Source organism: Filicampus tigris, chromosome 4 (genome assembly GCF_054856515.1).
Source record: "Filicampus tigris isolate MCC_2025a chromosome 4, RoL_Ftig_1.0, whole genome shotgun sequence".
Classification (NCBI taxonomy): Eukaryota; Metazoa; Chordata; class Actinopteri; order Syngnathiformes; family Syngnathidae; genus Filicampus; species Filicampus tigris.
In genome coordinates, this window is record NC_141220.1 from 12,865,295 (window position 1) to 12,883,511 (window position 18,217).

At 41.0% G+C, this 18,217-nt stretch overlaps 1 protein-coding gene across 3 annotated transcripts in view; it reads left to right on the plus strand.

The window, feature by feature from the left end:
• cecr2 (CECR2 histone acetyl-lysine reader) overlaps positions 1-18,217 on the plus strand; it is a 43,565-nt gene that overhangs the window by 24,351 nt on the left and 997 nt on the right. For all 3 annotated transcript variants that reach the window (XM_086027402.1, XM_086027403.1, XM_086027404.1), the window contains 11 exons: positions 7,389-7,484; positions 7,617-7,764; positions 8,626-8,755; positions 8,850-8,887; positions 8,972-9,063; positions 9,163-9,289; positions 9,840-10,192; positions 10,272-10,403; positions 13,156-13,936; positions 15,641-17,561; positions 17,780-17,822. In XM_086027402.1, the coding sequence (XP_085883528.1) occupies positions 7,389-7,484; positions 7,617-7,764; positions 8,626-8,755; positions 8,850-8,887; positions 8,972-9,063; positions 9,163-9,289; positions 9,840-10,192; positions 10,272-10,403; positions 13,156-13,936; positions 15,641-17,561; positions 17,780-17,822 (3,861 nt within the window). The remainder of the gene's footprint in view (positions 1-7,388; positions 7,485-7,616; positions 7,765-8,625; positions 8,756-8,849; positions 8,888-8,971; positions 9,064-9,162; positions 9,290-9,839; positions 10,193-10,271; positions 10,404-13,155; positions 13,937-15,640; positions 17,562-17,779; positions 17,823-18,217) is intronic.

Genomic DNA, 18,217 nt, shown 5'->3' on the forward strand with positions numbered 1-18,217 from the left:
TTAAATGTAGAAGTCTTCCAGCATATTTGAATTTATTTTGTAGAATTTACTCAGATCAGTTCTGGTTCCCTCCACATTTTTGATGTATTGAATGTCTACTAGCATTTTTGGGAGAATTTTTAGAGTTTAATTGTGTTGGAACAGGGTTACATACAAAACAAGGCTGGATAGGGGCTCACGAGGACCGAACAATTAGCATTCTCGCTAATTGTGTTTTTTTTTTTATTTAATAGTTGTCAGAGGGGTCATAAAAGTCTCTATATATAATGACAGTGTCGCTCAATCAGCTATATACAAGACACACATTTCTTTTACCTGCCGCTAAGGCCCACAAACATGCACATCATGGGTGCTTCTTTGTTTCTTTTTATATTTGGTTCTAAGGATGTGCGTTCGGGGTGGCGGGGGGTAGGTGTTACACACATGCAGACATGTCAAATACATGTGTCCTTATCCTTTTGAATCTGACTCTCTATGTTTCTTGAGCTGCCCTCACCAGTCATTTTATGGGCGTTGACAGCAGGCAGGGGCTCACCTTGAGGCAGGATGAAGCCTCTTGAATGACAGCTTTGTTGTGCTGCGGGATCCTCTCAACCTAAGTGGCTAATTAGACTGGAGGTCATCTTGCTTCTACTTGAATGGATAAAACAGTCAAAAGAAAAGAAAAGCCCCGAAGACCCCATTTTCTGTATGTACTGTACCTGTATTTATGGTGGATATCATTTTTTTTCCACTTACCCAGTCATTTGCCATCTTGAGGAACTGTTTGGCGCATTTATTAGCCAGGTTTCTGTTTTCACAACGCTCAGTGCAAATTGAGTTGAAGTTCCACTCACAATCGGTAAAGTGTCCAGTCACCCCAAAATATCCGTGGTTGCGAGTTGAGGTCCAGTGATCTGCGGTTATAGCAATACATTTGTCCAAATCCCACACCATAACGTCAAGTTGGCTTTTCTTTTCACAGTCATACATCTTGCTGATTTTAGTTGTCACTGCAGTCCTGCACGATGGTTTGTATGGTCATTGGACGCTGTTTGTATCACCCCAACGAATCCCTTTTCTTCAACTTATCATCGCTATTCGCTTTGCAAGAACATTCGTCAGCCTGTCGGTCGCAGACTTGCTCATATGCGGGCTGTTCTCGAGTTAAGTTTGGCAAAGAGCTTTGCAATAGCTCGCTGCATTCGTTGCTATCAGTAGCTGTGGCTTTGGTCGTGGCTGGTTACTTTGCATTTATGTGCTAGCCTTCAACTGCTTCTTTGGTAAGATATGTACAATGAAGGCATATCACTCTGCCTTTATCAATAGCGCTGTCAAGGTGTTTTTAAATTTACCATTTATCGGACCAAAAACTCTCACATGCTCCTCTATTTTCAAGTCTTCTTTCTGCTCCTGAACTTGCCCTATCACCTACAATAGGAGCTATCGGGTTATGCGAAACACAATGACAGCCAATCAGTGTCTACTTCAGGGTGTGACACTGACCATTGTTTTTTACACCCCCAACAACACAAGCCCCACACATCAAGACGGATCTCATCATCATACAGAAACAATAAAGTTAGATTAAAAATGAATAAGATGAAAAAAATAACACCAACTGTGACTGTAATTAATTGATCACAATTTATACACTCTTTTGACACCTCTAATTATATTATATTGCATTACATTACGTTTCATTATATTCTTATGAATAGTGGTATATCCAGTGCTTCACCGAGCCATCAGAGGCAGTCTTACTGCAGAGCAGACTCACAGAGTGCACAATAGATCAGTTCTGCTTTTATTTTTGTGCTGGCTTCCTTCTTCCATCATGTACTCTCCCAAAAGTTATTTTAGTTAAAGAGGAAGTAAACCCCAAAACTTTCTTTACAATTATGTGCACTTCCACTAGTCAAAACATGGCATTCTGATTCATATCGCGTTTGTGGAATCAGTTTTGTCCATGTCAGGGGGCGGCCATTTTGCCACTTGCTGTCAACTGAAAATGACATCACAGTTGCTCAGGTAACAACCAGTCATGGTTCAGCTTTAGAAAAAAAGTGAGCTGTGATTGGTCGGTTTAAAATGTGGTTTTAAACATATTTTTTGGGGGGTGTACTCCACCACAGCCTTAGCCGTAATACGAAGGAATGTCAAACAGGTGTCGCCTGGGAGTTGTAGTTCTTTTACTTTGTCGCCTAGAAGCATCATCATTTCATGTGAAGACATTTTGTAGGACCAAAATAAAAAGAAATAATTAAAAATGTCACTCACCATAGCTGCAATCAACGAGCCGTGGTCATTTGTATTCCAAAGTACTCACTATTATAACAGCAACGACAGTTGAAGCTTCACAGCATTTAAGTTATTAAATAAGGCACCATTGAGCTCGACAAGACAGTACGGCTGTTGTAGCTCAGACCGTGTTTTACTGTATGATACATGCATGAGGCCTCACTGGCTGCAATTGTATCACTTTCTGATGTAGTAGATGTAGCAAAGAGCTCATCAATATTGCTAGCATAGCTTTCTTGTGCATTTCTGTACTAGCATGCTGAGTTAGGTCATTTTCACCTCAGTGTCCTATTGCAAATTCCCAGCAGCATAAAGTGTAGAAGGCTTTCGTTGACTGCTTACAGTCTTAACCCATTACTTCTTGGCTTCCCGTTGCTTGTTGTAACTGCACAGTCTTTTCTTTCTAACAGGTTCATCCACGTTTCCCTTTGCCAATCCGACCGGACAACACTACACATTATCATATTACATTATGTGCAGGATTTGGCGCATTTGCGCTGTATAAGGCAGGCCTTGTGGATGGATGTACAACTGGGGTTAATACTTCCTCAACAGGAATTCCAGCCATAAATCCACTTTAGAAGTTGGCAACTTGGCAAACAAAGCTAGGATGGTCTTCCTTTCAATCCCTTAAGACTTTAGGGGTGTGTTACATCTAAGTTTAGAAGCAGTATTATACACTGCATTTACTGTACTCCAAAGTCTGTGGACTGTTATACAGTACCTGTATTTGATTGTGGATGGTTGTTTAAAAATTGTTTTTAAAAATTTGGGCGGAATTTTTACCACACAACAAATACCATGATGGTTTTGTAATCCTGCACACAAGAAATATACAAAGTAATAAAAACTAAAATGAAACATTTTGGAAAAAACTAAAACTAATACAAACCAACAAACCCGCTTTGAAAGCTAATTAAAGCTAACTACGGTAAATTAAAAAATCCAAAACAAAATAAAAACAAACTATAATGGAAATACCAAAACTATAAGTTTTAGATACAGTATATGTAAATGCACTTCATAGGAACACTTTCTCGACTGCCTTAGGAGTTGACAGGTTTGTCCTGTGATGAAATTTGGCAAGAGCTGCACTCTCTGTCTCTGTATAGACAAACTTTCAAGGGACTTGTTAGGAACTTGCCTTTGGCTCAGAGTTTCCTTAGTTACTATGTACTATTTATGACTTAGATTGGTTCTGACGGGCGTCACAGTATTATGGTTTTCATACGTTGATGCAGTAATTTAGAAGGGTATTGCATCTGAGAAAATTTGGAAAATGGTAACACTGTCTTATGTACAAAATCTACGCAAAATACAAAGTCTTTCAGTTCATAAGGCTCCTTTGTTTTTTTCAAATACTGTGACCATAACCCCGTGTGACAGAACTAAATGGGACCATGTCAGTAAGCCTTTTTGGGCCATGTTGTGATAGCCCTGCCAGAACCAGCACTGTCCCTTCATGATAATGATAGGTTTCAATGATTATGTCATATTTAGCATCTTTATGCTATATTATTAAAGAATTTAAGAAAATATAACTCTATGTAGTTACCCATAACATGCAAAAAAAATCAGTATAAAATCTAACTGAATATTTAACATTTGACACCTTTTGGGCTTTGTCTTTTTCAAGCCATACCATAAGGAAGGATATAAACTGACACGCAAAAAAAAACATTTGTGGATAAAATATTAAAGAAAGAACTGTTGATTTTATCGTATTTATTTGTAAAACCCTAGCCGCTTATCCTTTAAGATTGATATTGAATGCGGCAATTTATGAAGCCTTTTTTTTTTTTAGGACACCACTTCCTATTAAAGAATTTTGACAAGCCAGCTTTAAACTGAATGTTGAGGTTGGAGTCTACTTACCGTCCTTGTACTGAATACATGGTTTGACTTTTTGTCTGGTAAAGCTTGGCTGTCACCCCCAGGGAGATGTGAGGGAATGTTGGCAGCTAAAGACAGAAGGGGGAACTGGGGGAGGGAAAACCAAAGCCTGTGACCTCTCAATACTCACGGCTCTTTCACCCGAACTCCCCAGGGCCTCATGGTCGCCTTGCCTGTGTGGCTGTCTGTCCATCTTGAAGACTCAATCACTTGTTTGTTTATCTTATCATTTCCTGGTTATTTTCATTTGGCTTTACACGATCTGGATTTTTGGGACTGATCAGTGAGTTAAAAAAAGATAACCAACTCTTCACTAAACTTACAAGATGGATCAATAAGTCTGTTTGAATAATTTACTGTATATTTGTTTTATTCTTTTTTAATGTATTTATTTAAAAGGGGTTAGTATTAATGAACGTTAACATGTAGGAATGCTAGATTATATCCGTTGGCTCGTTTTCATCTGCCGTTCCTTGGCAGGTTGTAACATTTTCAGGAAAATTTTCATTGTGTACTGTTTACTTAGTATCACCAGAACTATTCATTCTCAAGCATTTTTGCAAATATTTAGCAATATTTGCACTTCCCCAAGAAAGGAAAGTAGAGGGGAAAAACTAGAAGTATAATTTTAATATAAAATATTCGTTCATTAATAAAGAATGGTATATCTAGTACTGCTAGTAGTAGTAGTAGCTGCTTTCAAAAAATGCAACGGAATGCAATGGAACCTTTTCTTTCTTTTTTTTTTAAATTAGTAACTTGTGCATTTATTAGTCGTAACTCATGCATGGCAGAATTAAATTTAGTGGGACGCTGAAATTTTATAGCAGTCTTACTCTGTATTGATGGGCATTGGATGTTGGCATACTATATACTGTATCTTTGAAGTCAGTGAGAGCTGCATATACAGTATATCTTTGTTCATTTCATAATTTCAATTATATAATTGTGGTCAATCTGTGCATGCCCTGGGTTTCAATTATATAACTGTGGTCAATCGGCGCATGCCCACTGGACTTTTGTTTGTACCAGTTTTCATTGACTGGATTGAGATTGGTCAATATTTATCATTTTATGCAAAATTGCTGTTCGACTGTAATGTCATAATTAGGGGTGTCAAAATAGTGCATTAATTGCGATCAATTAATTTCGATCACAGTTAAAGCGTAATTATTTTTTCATCGCATTGATCTAATTTTTAATCTAACTTTGTTTCTGTATGACAATGAGATCCGTTTTGATGCGTGGGGCTTGAGTTGTTGGGGGTGTAAAAAAACAATGGTCAGTGGACACTGATTGGCTCATTGTGATTGGCATAACCTGATAGGCTCCTATTGTAGGTGATAACGCAAGTTCAGGAGCAGAGAGATGTGAAAATGGAGGTGCATGTTAGCCCGATTAATGGTCAATGTAAAAAAGAACCCTGACCGCACTATTGATAAACGCGGAGTTAAATTCCGTCTTTGTAAGAAGGGCTTTGCTTACCAAAGAAGCAGTTGAAGCTTACCATGTAAATGCAAAGCAACCAGCCGCGAATAAAGCTACAGCTAATGATAACAACGAAGACGCTAATGTAGTGAGCCATTGCAAAGCTCTTCACTAAACTAAGCTCAAGGACAGCCCGTGTATGAGCAAGTCTGTGAACGACAGGCTGACGAATGTTCATGCAAAGCGAATAGCGATGAACTGCAAGCCGATCAACATCGTTGAAGACAATGCATTACTTGAGGTGTTGCAAACAGCGCCCAATGACCCATCATGCAAACCACCGTGCAGGACTGCAGTGATGACTAAAATCAGCACGATGTATGATGGTGAAAAGAAAAGCAAACTGGAGGTATTGGTGGGGGATTTGGACAAATGTATTGCTATAACCGCAGATCACTGGACCTCAACTCGCAACCACGGTTATTTGGGGGTGACTGGACACTTTATTGATGGTGAGTGGAACTTCAACTCATTTTGCACTGATCGTTGAGAAAACAGAAACCAGGGACTTGGCTGATAAATGCGCCAAACAGTTCCTCAAGTTGGCAAATGACTGGGTAAGTGGAAAAAAATGATATCCACCATAAATACAGATACAGTACATACAGAAAATGGGGGTCTTTGGGGCTTTTCTCAGCAATTTTTAAGTGAGATTAAAAATTGATTCATTAGATCAATTAATTACAGATCATAATTAATTAATCTCTCAATTTTTTTTAAATCTCTTGTCAGCCCTAGTCATAATTTGCACAATCTATCAATTGTTGGATTGGTGAAATAATTTGTGAAATGGGTGAAATAAGACATGGCAGCAAACACAACCTCGTTTACTCTCCGGTGTCATTCTGTGCTGCCATAGTGTATGTGTGAGCCTGAAAGCTAATTGTGCTTTTAGCTTTGTGTTGTGTAAGTGAAAAGCATTTGTGTTGGGAGGAATAAATCCCAAAGTAAAAGGGCTTGTGTACCCTATTAAAATTTTTTTTTTTTTTTTTTTGTATCAAGACTGAGTTCATTTGTCTATTTGGCACAGTAGTTGTGACAGTTTTAACACTATTTAAATTGACATCTTGATAAGTTAAGATAAGTTACAAGTATTTTAAAACGAGTTCTCGCGTCGCAAAAAATCTCCGTTAAGTTGCTGCCATTTTAAAGTGTGTATTTGACGACATCGCTATGCATTTGTCACGGAGCATGCGCAGACCGGACGAAGCTTGGCTATTCTGATTGAATTGTTTACATGACGCTCGTTCGGATTGGCAAAAGGAATATACCAATGCCACCCCCGTGAAACCGAATGAAATTCCATTCAGATTTCAGCCTTTTTCTTCCGACTGAGCTGTTTATATGGAGCATCCCTCAGAAACAAGAACTAAACGAAGTTGCAGTAAATTAAGAATGCAACAGTCTTTTGAAGTTAAGTGGTCACAGGCTTGATGCAGTTACTGCAAGTAAGGGTTATGCCACGCCCACATCTATAACATTTTGTATAAAGATAATTCAATAGTGTCTGTTTCAATACTTTTGCTCAAATGAAAAGTTAGGTGGCTTCCCACAAAAGGTGTTCTCTTCTGAGTTACCACATCGAGATGTAAATACCGTGAAATGAAAATGGGAATTCTGAACCTTTCTCCCATTCATCTTGTGAACTGAAACCCTGAGATGTCTTCATAGATTAATTCCTTTAACAGGTAACAAGTGCACTCTTGAATTATTAACTCTTGTTAAAGGAGCGTGAGCAGAAACAGAAGCTTGAGGATCCATCTCCATTCCGTGCATCACAGCGTTTCTCTGAAAAACACATGAACCAAGAGGAGGAGGCATGTGTAAGTTTTCTCTCTAGTTGCTGCTGCAGTAATGGAGTATACCTTTGTTAAACTGTGTTTTTATGCATGCCATTCTTGTGCATAGAGCAACCATGTCTGGCAGGCTCTGACGCTCCTGTTATTTGTATTCAGGACAATGTGACAACAGCTGAGTTTGAGAAGAAAAATGATGAAGAGATGGACAGGCAGGTCTTGCTGGCTGAGCAGAGGCGAGAAGAGGAAAGGCTTCAGCAGGAACGGCGACAGCGAGAGAAAATGGACAAGATCAAAGCTGTGGAGGGTATGATGATTGGGGAAAACCACACAAGGGGAGAAACCATACAAAGTTGCAGTGCAAAGTTCATCTCCTTGTGGGTCCTGCAGAATGAGTCATCATTTTAATGAACTTTGATGCCAAACATGAATTTGAAGCAAATTTGAAGCAATGATTTCATATTCTTTCATCAGCGACCTGTCATCATCAATGAGTGGAGGGGCTGCCATGAGATATTCGTAACAAATAGATCAACAGCACCCTTCATGCAGGCTTTCACATGTCATTGTTCAAATTTTTCGTTTGTCTTATCTTGAAAATCTGTTACAGTATGGCAACGATCATTGTCAGCTACGGTGTTGTGCACTTAAGACTAGAACAGGCAAAATTCAGCCCCATGATCACTCTGCCTCTCTCCATCTGTGAAGGGTTAATCATCTACTGATTGTGTTTTAGTTAAGCAGCTTTATTAACGCATTATGAGATGTAGATGTGGAATCCTCCGTTCAACATCTTTAATGCACATGACAGGGTGCTGGCATGCCTTTCATGTAAAAAGAAAATGGCGATAAATATGCACCCTCAGCTCTCTATTTGCTCTTTTGATCAACTCTGCCACAGAGTAGACAACTGAGGGATTGTTCTTTTCCATCTGGGCTCCATATCTGAGCCACTGCTTACTGCAATGGCCAAAGTATTTACCCTTAGTAGCATCAGTTTTCAGCATGTGAACTCAAGAGGCCAAAGGCTAAATATGTTTTGCCGCTGTCCTGCTGGTATTAGTTGTCTCTGATTGGCCCTATGTTGATAGTTTTTTCTCTCTCTCTCTCTCTCTCACCCTCGCTCTCTCTTTCACTCTCTCACACTCACGTACTTTCTGTCTCTCAGAGCGGGCCAGGAGACGGAAGATGCGAGAGGAAAAGGCCTATCTGTTGTCTGAAGGAAAAGACCTCCCACCAGAACTTCTGAATTTAGAACCTTCTTCACCAGTCCTCAGAACACAGACTGCTAAAGAATTGTATGATGCTTTTATAAATTTACAAATTAATAATTTGCATGCAACTTGAATATAAATAAGTTTGAGAGTTAATTATAGATGTGTTGTGTTTCAGCTTTGACATGGAAGATGACTACACTGGCTTATACAAAGGTATATTTCCTGAAAAAGTTGATAAATGTCTGGGTCTGTGAATGCATGTCGTCATCTCAGACCTCTACGATCTCTCCCTTCTAGTGCTGGAGGCCTTGAAGGCTCATAAAGATGCTTGGCCTTTCTTGGAACCTGTGGATGACTCCTATGCCCCCAATTACCATGACATAATCCAGGTACAAAAACAATATGATGGTCACTTGAATGTAGAACTTGTCAGTTCTTCAAAAATCTTTTCACTTTTTTTAATCAGATCTTTTCCCCTGTCCCCTCAGACTCCCATGGATCTTTCCACCATTGAGAAGAAACTCAATGATGGAGAGTATGTTGCAAAGGAGGAGTTTATTTCTGACGTGAAGCTCATATTTAAAAACTGCATTGAGTACAACGGAGAAGATAGTGGTAAATGAAAACGTTTATTCACATACCCACACAAACACCAACAACCAGGCAGTCAACCACGGTTTAGTTTGACGGAACAAAAGAAAGGGATGTAGTCAATGTTGAAATGAGGCTAGGGGGCAGGGCACCCTTGACAGTGATTAATGAGGAATGATTGAGTAGTGCTGCAATGCTCAAGAGGAACTGAGCCCCGTGGTGCCAGAGAAACATTCCAGCCCCTAAGCCCCTTTCGAGAGCCATCCATTCTATGGGATACTTCCCCTAGGGATGGGGGTGAGTGGGAGTAGTGATGTTGGGCCACTGAGAGGATGGAAAGAGCAGGGGTCAGCATATGCCCTCTGATCTATTGGAATGATCAGCACTGGCCTGAGAGCAGTCTCTATGCAGGAGGATCTGTGTGCTGTTGTGTATTTGTGTTTGTATACATGGAATGTTATGGTTGGGGTGAATGTGTTACATGTTTTTTTTTGTGAGTCTAGTTGGCGATCAAACAATTATTTTGTTATAAATGTTTAGTTAATCATCCGCCCTGATGTCCATCTCCCTCCAGAATACACTGTGATGGCAGAGTCTCTCGAGCGTTGTTTTAACCGGGCCCAGTTAAAGCACTTGCCATCAGAGGAGGGTGACACTGATGAAGAATTTTACATCAGCAAAGAAGACAAGGAGCGCAAGGAGAAAAAGCGAAGTCGTAGCAGTAAACATTTGGGTCCTGAAAGTTTAATTAAAGCCACAGAGGAGGTCCAGCGTAAACGAAGTGTGCAGGGAGGCAAAGGTCAAATGCTGTTGGAGGACCAGGTTGGCAAGACAGTTCGACCACTTGCACACTCTCATTGGGGCTTTCCTCCGAGTCAGCAACACCGACATGGAGACATCAGGGGCATGTACCACCCAGGACAACGGGTATATTTTGATTCATAACAGTAAATGATTTTAAATGTGTACAAAATCTGCCATTTTAAATTCCTTTTCATCTGGGCAGTTACATCGTCCTCATGGTCCGCACATGTATGCTCATAGAATGGGCATGGATCCCCGTTTTGCCTACCCAGGTCACATTCCAAGGCATGGAGACCCCAGCTTGAATCATTTGCCACACAACTTTAACATGCAGGTACAGTCCTTGTACACTAATATCATGTCTGTGGGGGAAATGTCTGAACAGTCAGCACAGTGCTTATGCTCGTTCATACTCAAGATGTATTTTGTATGTTCGTGGTAAAAATGTCTGAACAGTCAGCATAGTGTGTAGGCTCGTTCATATTCGAGGTATATTGTATATTACTGGTAAACCAAAATCCAGTATATACAGTAGGGGTTGAACGACTAAAGATTTTTTTTCATGTCATGACAGTAGAGTCAAAGTTGGTTAGTCGATGTCATTTTAATTATTGATAGTGTAATAAATTAGTGACTTTTTATCATTAATTCCATACCAGACATTTTTAGACCCTCTTTTTAGACTGACGTTTTGGAAAAAAAAAAAAAAAAAAAATATATATATATATATATATATATATATATATATATATATAAATTCCTGAGATGGAATAGCTGGACTGTGAAAAGACATATAAATATATCTTTGGGATTGAATGAGTTTTGCTAATCAGTGACCTGATTTGAAGAGCAATTTTGCTATTTTGAGGAGCAATTTTAAGAAGGGACCGGAACCCTTGGGTTTTATTAAAGAGGAAGTCAACCCGAACGTTTTTTCCCCCAGAATATGTTCTATGCGGGCCCACTAGTCTAAACACAGCATTCTGATTAATAATTGCGTTTGTGGAATATAGTATGAGAAATCCACCCATTTTTAGCTTGTCACTTCTGTCGACTGAGGATGATATCAAAGTTGCTCAGTGCTCAGATAATGACCAATCAGGGCTCAGATAATGACCAATCATGGCTCACCTGTTTTCTGAAGCTGTGCCATGATTGGTCACCTTCAATGTCATCTTCAGTCAACAGAAGTGCAAAATGGCCCTCCCCCGAGATTGCTAAAAGTGGGTGCATTTTGCTGCTTAACCCATTAAGGCCTAAAGCGCCTGGCTCAACATCTCCCCAAAACCGATGGGCGACTATAGAATCACCCTCTTAAACCTAAGGTTCTCCCAGAAATTCAACACCTACAAAATGATTATCTCAGTCCCTGTAGCAGATAGAAACATAATTCCAAAATAATTTGAGAATTTAGACATGCGGCTTTCACACAGGCCCGAGTTTATTATTTGCTGTTTCAATCGAAGATGTAAAAATAAAGTGTCAGTGCAAGAGAAGCACTATTTTTTGGTTTTTTTTAATGAATGGCAATTACCAACCTCTATTGTGTTACAAAGACATCTATCGTCATTGTCTACAAACATATAACTTAAAAAAATAAAATGACGTAAGCGTTCTCCCGACTTAAAGAGTAGAAAGATGCAACAGCGCTCCCGGCTTTAGTGGTAGAAACGCAGTTATGCGCTCCCGGCCTTAATGGGTTCATTTATATTCCACAAACGCAATATCAATCAGATTGTATTTCAATTAGTGGGCCTGCATGGAACATTCTCTGGAAAAAACTGTTTGGGTTGACTTCCTCCTTACAGTAAAAATATGACAATATAATGGAGTTGTAGGGCTGCAGCTAGTATAGAAGTCAATTTAATAATCAAGTACAGTATTTGGATAAAATAGATTTTTCTTTGGTTAAAGGGCAATTATGAAAACAAAAGAGAAAAGAGAAACATTTCACTTGATAAAGAGCGAACAAGCAGCTTCCTTATTATAGGAACAGCTTTTATTAAATTCATTTTGTGCATAGAAGCAAACTGTATTTTCTTATCTCAAAACAGTTTCATTGGGGAAGTTTCAAACACAAACGTACTTCTCAGTTTAAACTTGGTATTTCTCGCCTCAAAAAACAAGCCATTAATTTAAGAGTCATTCACAGCCTTTGCAACTTCACTTGGGTACTGAGCAATTTTGCATATAGTAGGTTCATGGCTGTGTGTTTATTAGCTTAGAACAACTGACACGGAATAAGACAAATATTGTTTGTCTTACTAGAAATTTTGAAAGTGTTCAATCTAAAATGAAGACACCTCGAGAGGAAACAAATATCCTTCACCAAAACCCTACTAAATGTAGCTACACGTGCTGGTATGTCAAGCTGCACACTGAGCGAAATTTATTGGCAATCCGGTATGATTTAATTATAGTTGTGGGCATATACTGTACTTGTCATCTTGGTAATAAAGAAGTCCTACATTTGACGGTAGCAGGGGTGTGCAGAGACCTTTGGAGGGGCAGGTGCTTAAAGTTGTAAAGGGGGCACATCAGCCTTTTATTTATACATTTATTGTTTGTTTGTTTTGCGGAAACAATGTAAATGTGGACAGCATGCTGATTTGTGGCCATTGAATATAAATTTGAAATTCCCTCTGCACAGGTAAGTGAGCAAATCGAGAGCTCCCTTTATGGAAATGATTGGAAAGGTGGAGGTGGGGGCCAAAGACGATGCCCTCATTCCTTGCCACCTGTCCCAAGATAACACTGGGAAGACTCTTTTAAGATTAGTGGCAAGCAAGGCTAACCATATTCTCAACCGCCATGCAACAATTTTCATACTTTTTAATGTAGGAAAACTGTCGCCTTGGTGGCCGGGCACTCTTGCCCAGAGATGGCAGGCTGACTAGTGAGCTGAAAGTCCTCTATAAATTTGTCCACTGAGAGGCGAGATGCCAACGCCAACGCATCATTAGCAGCAATTAGTTGACTCCAAGCGTAAACATCAATGATTTGTCAACTTGTCAACTGAACAGTTCAACCCCTAACATACAGATTGTTGTTTTTAAAACCTGTTCCCTTTTTTGTTTTACTTTCAGCATCCAATGGGCCATAGGTATCCAATTGGGCCCGATGGTAACCAGTCTCTTCACCAGCAGCAGCACCCGTATATGGGTCCAACACATGGCCCATCTCTGGGCCCCCGTCCAATGGCCCTTCAACTTAGACCTCCTCCTGAAGCCAGCATATACCCGTCCCACTACCGTCCAGAAAGCCACTCAATGCACCCGATGGGGAACCAGTTACCAGGGCCTCAGCAGCACAATTACACAGGCTTGAGGTCTCCTGGTATGGGACTATCTACCATGTGGACTAGTTTGAATCACCAACGTCCGGAGAGACCTAGTGGAATGCACATGCAAGACCCTAGTGTGGTCAACCAGCACAACTTGAGTTATGGTGGGGAACCACCTCCAGTGGGACATAAACCATGGCCGGAAGCTGCCGGATATCCCCATCCTCCTCCTAATGCACAATACCAAATTTCTGCAGCAGTGGTCAGCTCCCCAGGCCCCGTGCTGCAACGACCCCCCTTAACCCACTCAAACTCCTCCACCAAGACACAGTTAGCTTCTATGTTGGAAAGTCCAGAAATGCTAGCTCTACAGCAGCTGTCAGCCTTCTCGAGACCTCCTGCTGGTTCCCCCCATCAGGACATGGGCCACTTTCAACAGTCCAAGTCTCCCTCAGGGGTTGGCAGCATCCCAACTCGTCCCTCTCAGCAGCCTCCCCCAGCCCCTGAGGTTCAGCTGCTGTGTCCTGCTGGAGACAATGGGCCAGACAGCCAGTCTTCCCCACAGACAGACATTCAGCCCAAAGGTAGATCCGACCCAAGTTTTTTTTGTTTTGTTTATACTGCTTCTGCTTATTCAAAAGCAATCTGATTACTATTTTACAGTGAAGTGTTTATCATACCCTCCTCTGGGCCCTGCTTTATGTCATCAGGTTTAGTCTATTCAATTTTAATTCTTTATCACAATAAGAGCTAAATTGAATACTCATTAGCTCAATGGAATGTTGCTTTGTTTGCTTTTAGGTGTACAAAACTAAATGGCTACTTACCATGTTCATTCAATCAGATGGAATCAATTCAACATATTACAATGGAGTGCAGTTATGTTTAGTGACTTGCAATATTACTATTTATATATATATATATATATATATATATATATATATATATATATATATATATATATATATATATATATATATATATATATATATATATCAATCATTTATGATTTTTAATACAAATATTTTACACAGGAGCATGGACTGAAAAAGTAAGGCGATACTGGGACAGGCTGTAGCATTGAACTTTTTGTATTGGGAAAAACTAAGTCGAGATTTGGCCTGAGTGTGACTGTACATCGCTTTGCTTCAACTCCTTCCTCAGCTGACAGTCGCAAAGTCCACAGAGACAAATGTCTCAAAGCCTGCTTTTAAAATAAATAAAGAAATAAAGTAATTAATAAAGCTCAATACAAAGAATTGAGCACATTCCAATTTTCCAATTAGAAAGTTTTCACGCTACCAGCCATGCTGTTTAAAGATGTTGAGAGCGTGACCAACTAGCTTGTGATAATTGGTGCTACAGGAAGATGAGGTTTTTTTTTTGGGTGCAGGAAACTGAGTGGTGGTTTTGTTCTTTCACAGCGATACAGTAATTTGAGGTTGAAGTAATTGGTAAAAGGATTGGTTTTAGTGAGTTAAGCCCTCTGTATTCTTCTTTGTATATTAATTCAAAGTGGTACAATAATAAATTCAATGTATAGCGCCTTTCAGGTAATTACATTTTTTTTATGGTACAAGTGGTAGGTTTGGACATGCTTTGGAATGTTTTCAACATTAAGGCATTTTCTTTAGGCCTTAACGTCAGTATTTCATATCCAAACATTGGTCACCTATTTATCTGATTTGGCAAATTTGACCTAATTGTTAGAGGCATCACAACATGCCTAAGCTAACACATCTTCAATTTTAGGCGCTGGCTTATGTTCCAAAGTTTTTTAACTGAATTCCATCAAATCGGGGGTGCCCATGCAATTCCAAGCACCAACATCCTGCTGCACACGTAACAGTTATACAACCAACATCCACCCTGTAGTCTGGTATCATTTTCACATATACAGAATTATATGTAGTAAGACATAACTGTAACATAAATGTAGATGTTACCAGGAAGGGTTCATTTCTGTTTACCTTACCAATTGAAATACTGCATGCGAGTGTACTGGCAGCACACATGGCTGCCAAGGACAGCCACTAGGCAGCACATTATCCGCTGAATCAAAGCCGAGGTAATAATTTAGTGCACAATGTCAAAAGAAAGCAAAGTAATTGTTAAAGTGCAATACAAATATAAATTGTTAAACTTGTTTTTAAACATGTTTTCAACTTTGCTTGCTCCGTACAAATACTTATAAAATATCACTGATGAGATACAAACTGTGTAGGGATCATCTGCCATCAGGCATTTCTGCTCATGTTTATGTCCCTTTCATTTTTTGTTGTTGACAGGAACATCAGACAACAAAGTGGCTGTGAAAGACATTTCCAATGAACCTCCTTCATCAGACTACACCGTTTCAGCTCTGTCATCAGACCACAGTGTTTCAGTTAACCAATTGCACCCTTCCATTCCAAACCCCACTCAACAGCGCAGTGGTCCAGCAGAGGGTTTGCACAGCCTTCAAAGACCTCAGAAAATTGTGTCTGGACAAAAACTTTCTCCGAGTGGAGCAGAGTGCCTTATGCAAGAAGGAGATGGCCAACTTCAAAATAATGGGTCCACCTCTGTGTCCTTGCACTTCCATGTTAGTAATAAGAATTCCAAGAATCCTTATCCACCTAACACTGCTCATCATGCACAGAGCAGTCCTCTCCAGAGCCCTGCACTTGTTCAACAGTGCGCATCACCATCCTTGACTACCGCATCCGAAAGCAACTCACCACACACGCTCAATATACATCAACATAGTGAGCAGAATGTCCGAAAACAGCACCAGCAACGTCCAACCCAAGAAACTCTAACTGGGCCAGCTCTTAACCACCGCCAGAACTCTCCTGCACAGATGAGCCTGAGCGCGACACAACTGCAAACTCCACACGACACCCAAAGCACTGAGAGCAGCTCGATGCATGGCATGTCACATGGTGCCTCACAGAGAGCCCAACCGGGACCCCCTCATCCAGCGCCTCTCACCTCTCTACCACCCAACCACCCTACTCCACACTTACCCTCCCAGCCAAGCCCAGCAGAGCATGGCGATCAAACCCCGTGCAAGCCTGCAAGTCGGCGAGACGCGGAAGGTCCACATGCAATGAAATTTGGATCTTCTAATACTGCTCATAAACAGCAGGAGTTCAGTCCAAACCATCATCGAACTCAGATGGCGAGTAATAACCCAGGCATGCAGGCAGAAAGAGGGCCAGCACCTGCTCACAATACTGCCATCCCTCCACATTCCCAAGCCCAGGTAAATGGAGACATGGGTTCATTCAGCATCGAGAACCCTCCACATTCACAGTACAGCCAGGCCAGCATGACCAGGACCATTTCTCAGTCTGCTCACCACCCTTACCACAACCAGACCCTCAACCCCCTCCACAATACCCAAGACCACTCCAGCTATCACCAGCAGCAAAGACCTGCCTATTCATTTCACATGCCTGGTCCTCAGCATCTCCATACTCACACCAACACGTACCCACCACTGCCATTCCAACAGGAACATTATTACAATCGACCGCAGGCCCATAATCATGCTAACAATAGAGGCGGTTATCCCTCAGAGTGTTGGCAGCGGTCTCAGCAGCCCTTGCTGCCTACTACCTACCTGCCCGCATCCAGTCCCAAAGGAAACAATCCGGCCAGTAACGGGTGTGGATCACCAACAGGCTCTGAGGGCTCCACTACTGTGAGTTTGTTGTCCCCAGAGGCTGGGTCAGTCTCTGGAGGCTTGGAGGAGAGGAAATGGGAAAGCAGAAACAGTGGAAGTGATAGCCCAGCAAAGCGCAGTCGCACTAAGGGGAGCTTGGAGCAACCTGAAAGTCCAAAAGAAATCCTGGACCTTGATAGCCACAACGCCGCCGCCCGCCGTCATAGCAACCAGCCACTTTCCTCCAGTGCCCACATTCCACCTGGCTTCATGTATGACACACGCACCGTGCACCCGGCAATGCATCCAGGTGGTGCTCCACCATCCCACAGTGGAGTTGGGAATGGAGCCCTTTACCATAGACCTCCATACCCGGATACAGGAAGATACACTGTGCAGAGACCTCACCCACACCTGATGGAGGCTCTTCAGCGGCCCCAGCAGTTGCCTCTCTCGCCTGGTCAGATGCGCATGGCCATGTACCCTCGCTCTGGTGGCCACTTTCAAAGTGTGATGATTCAGCAGAGAGGCTTGGCATCTGAAAACTTTCTACACCCAGGGTGAAAATCTTTTCCTATTTTCATGGTGAAAAAGCAAATCTCGAAAGGCATTTCTTATCATGTTTGTCTTTGCCGATAACAAACCCTTGTTCGCGGCTAAATTCCCCTGGCAGGTTTTTGTGTTCTTTGAAGACTTCTTCAGAATGTGATTCATTTAATACTACCGATATGACCAATATAAGCCAACCATAAGTTATGTCATGTCTGGTGTGTCACAGGCAACCGGTGATGACGGCACCAGGAGGCTCAAGTACCAAGCAAGTAAGTGTGATATGCATTGGTTCATCAGAATTAGTGATGAGGTTCTCATCCTACATTGTACTTAAAATACTTACCCATGTAGCACTTCCTGAGCAATTACTTTTTAATCAACTGCAAGAAGACAATGTATATGCGAACAGTGATGTGAGAGATTCTGGACAGGTTGGAATATTTTGGCCAATGTTAGCTTTTAATGGGCAGATGGACTGTCACTTTTGCAGTATGAGTCAGAGTATTTATAGCACACGCATGATCAAAATGTAAACAAAAACACAAGCCTCCACTGGCGCGTAGAAAAGATAATGCTGGTTGTTATTTCAATGATAACAGTGATTTCCTTAACGAAGGGGCAGTTATTCTTCAATGATGAGGTGGACAGCAATTTTAGGATTACA